The sequence below is a fragment of the Tribolium madens genome, unplaced genomic scaffold (assembly GCF_015345945.1).
Source record: "Tribolium madens isolate multiple individuals breed KSU strain unplaced genomic scaffold, Tmad_KSU_1.1 Scaffold_7;HRSCAF=85;Tcas5.2_LG10, whole genome shotgun sequence".
NCBI lineage: Eukaryota > Metazoa > Arthropoda > Insecta > Coleoptera > Tenebrionidae > Tribolium > Tribolium madens.
In genome coordinates this window covers 10237931-10239667 of record NW_025401050.1, presented here as the reverse complement: position 1 = coordinate 10239667, position 1737 = coordinate 10237931, and the positions used below count along the sequence as shown (strand labels likewise).

General features: G+C 31.2%; 1 protein-coding gene across 2 annotated transcripts in view; it reads right to left on the bottom strand.

Moving 5' to 3' along the window:
- Positions 1-418: 418 nt before the first annotated feature.
- The window catches only part of LOC123009769 (STAM-binding protein-like), a 4816-nt gene continuing 3497 nt past the window's right edge, over positions 419-1737 (bottom strand). The window contains exons 4-8 of one of the 2 annotated variants that reach the window (XM_044406287.1): positions 1187-1367; positions 1005-1142; positions 841-953; positions 689-791; positions 419-641 (exon numbers count right to left, since the gene is read on the bottom strand). In XM_044406287.1, the coding sequence (XP_044262222.1) occupies positions 576-641; positions 689-791; positions 841-953; positions 1005-1142; positions 1187-1367 (601 nt within the window). In that variant the 3' untranslated portion in view covers positions 419-575. Of the gene's footprint in view, positions 642-688; positions 792-840; positions 1143-1186; positions 1368-1737 lie in introns of both variants that reach the window. The other variant, XM_044406286.1, reaches the window with a different exon arrangement.

Below are 1737 nucleotides of genomic sequence, written 5' to 3'. Positions count from 1 at the left end.
ATATAAATTATAAAAAATGCAAAACAAAATAAAAAATAAGTTCAAAAAAACAATTTTACAAACAAAAAAGTAAAATTAAGAAATAAAAATTTTAAAAATACAAAAAAATTAGAAAAAAAACTTAAAAATGAAATAAAAAGATAGATCCAAAAAACCCACTTTTTAGGACCGAAAATGTAAATTAAACAAAATAAAAAAAAATATTTCGTCTAGGGGGCGGGCAGGCCTACCAACATCATCACCCCAAACAAAACTTTTTCGGCCTAGAAAATTATAAAAATAAATTTAAAAAAATTAATAAAATTAAAAAGTAAACTTTTTTTTTTCTTTTTTTTTCATCAATTATTTAACGAATCCACTTTTTTCACACTTCTGTGTCCTAATTTGATATTTTGACTTAATAAAACACAATTATTACTAGAAAAATTATTTATGTCATTTTTTACACTCAATTAATTTTCCAAGCCAATCATGAAAAATTATAAAACCTACAATTCCCATAAAAACAGATTATATCACATAGCAGTTTAACAACAAAAATAATAAATAAGTAAAATAAAACAAAAACTTTGGTCTTATTGCGTGCGCAAATCAAACACCTGCAAATCAGCACTGTGATCGATCTTCACATGTTCGGCAACCTAAAAAAACCAAAATGAAAAAACCCCAAAAAGTCCCCGACAATCACCATAAACAACGGAGGATCGGTGGGGTGGGGGTGAAACCCGGATTTCCGGCAATTCGCGATGAATTTCAGCCCATATTCAGGCGTCAAAATAAAAAAACCAGTCCTGAAAAAATTTGTAAAAATTGGCAAAAAAAATTTTTTTTTTATATCACTCGTTATATCTCGGGGCGCAAACAATTGCCACCGCCTCGGGCATCAACAGCTGATAAGGGCAGTGCGTGTGCAGATCCACGCTTGATAAGAACGCGGTTTGGGTGGGATGTGTCTGGAAAAAAATTTGGTTCCCAAGTTGGCAAAAAAAAAAAAAAATCGATACATGTATCCACCCAATTGTTATAAGATTGTGCTGGTCTTGCAAATCGAAAATCTCCTCTTCGTTCATGGTGGTGCACGAATCGGAGGTGCCCTTTTGCTTGGGGAGGATCACGTGGGTGATAATCAATTGGTTGTTTTCCTAGAAAAAAAATTTTTTTGGGCCAACTCGGGTGACGAATTTACCAATTTCCCGGCCAAGATCCCACAGGTCTCGATGTTATTTATGGTGTTTTTCTGGGCAATGGTCTGGAATTGTACCATGACCGCCCCAGGGACCACCACCATGCGTAATCCGGCGTTGCCAAACTTCGTATCAAACAACTCCGATGATGGTTTTTTACCCCTGTCGAAGTCGGGGGCAGGTCTACCAACAGCAAAATCAAGTAAAATAAAAAAATATAATTCCAAAAAACACATTTTTGAAATTTTGAAAACAAAAAATAAAATACATATAATAGTAAGTCCAAAAAAAGTTTTATGACCGGAAAAATGAAAAAATTATGAAAATAAAATTTAAAAAATTTAAAATAAAATAAAAAATAAGTAGAAAAACACATTACGACCGGAAAAGTAAAATAAAAATTATGGAAATAAAATAAAAAGATGGAAAGTGTAAAAATAAAAATTAAATAAAAAAAATAAAAAAAATTTAGGACCGGAGAAGTAAAATAAGCAAATAAAAAATAAAAATAAACTGTCAAATATGTCCAAAACACAATTTAACTAGTGAAGTA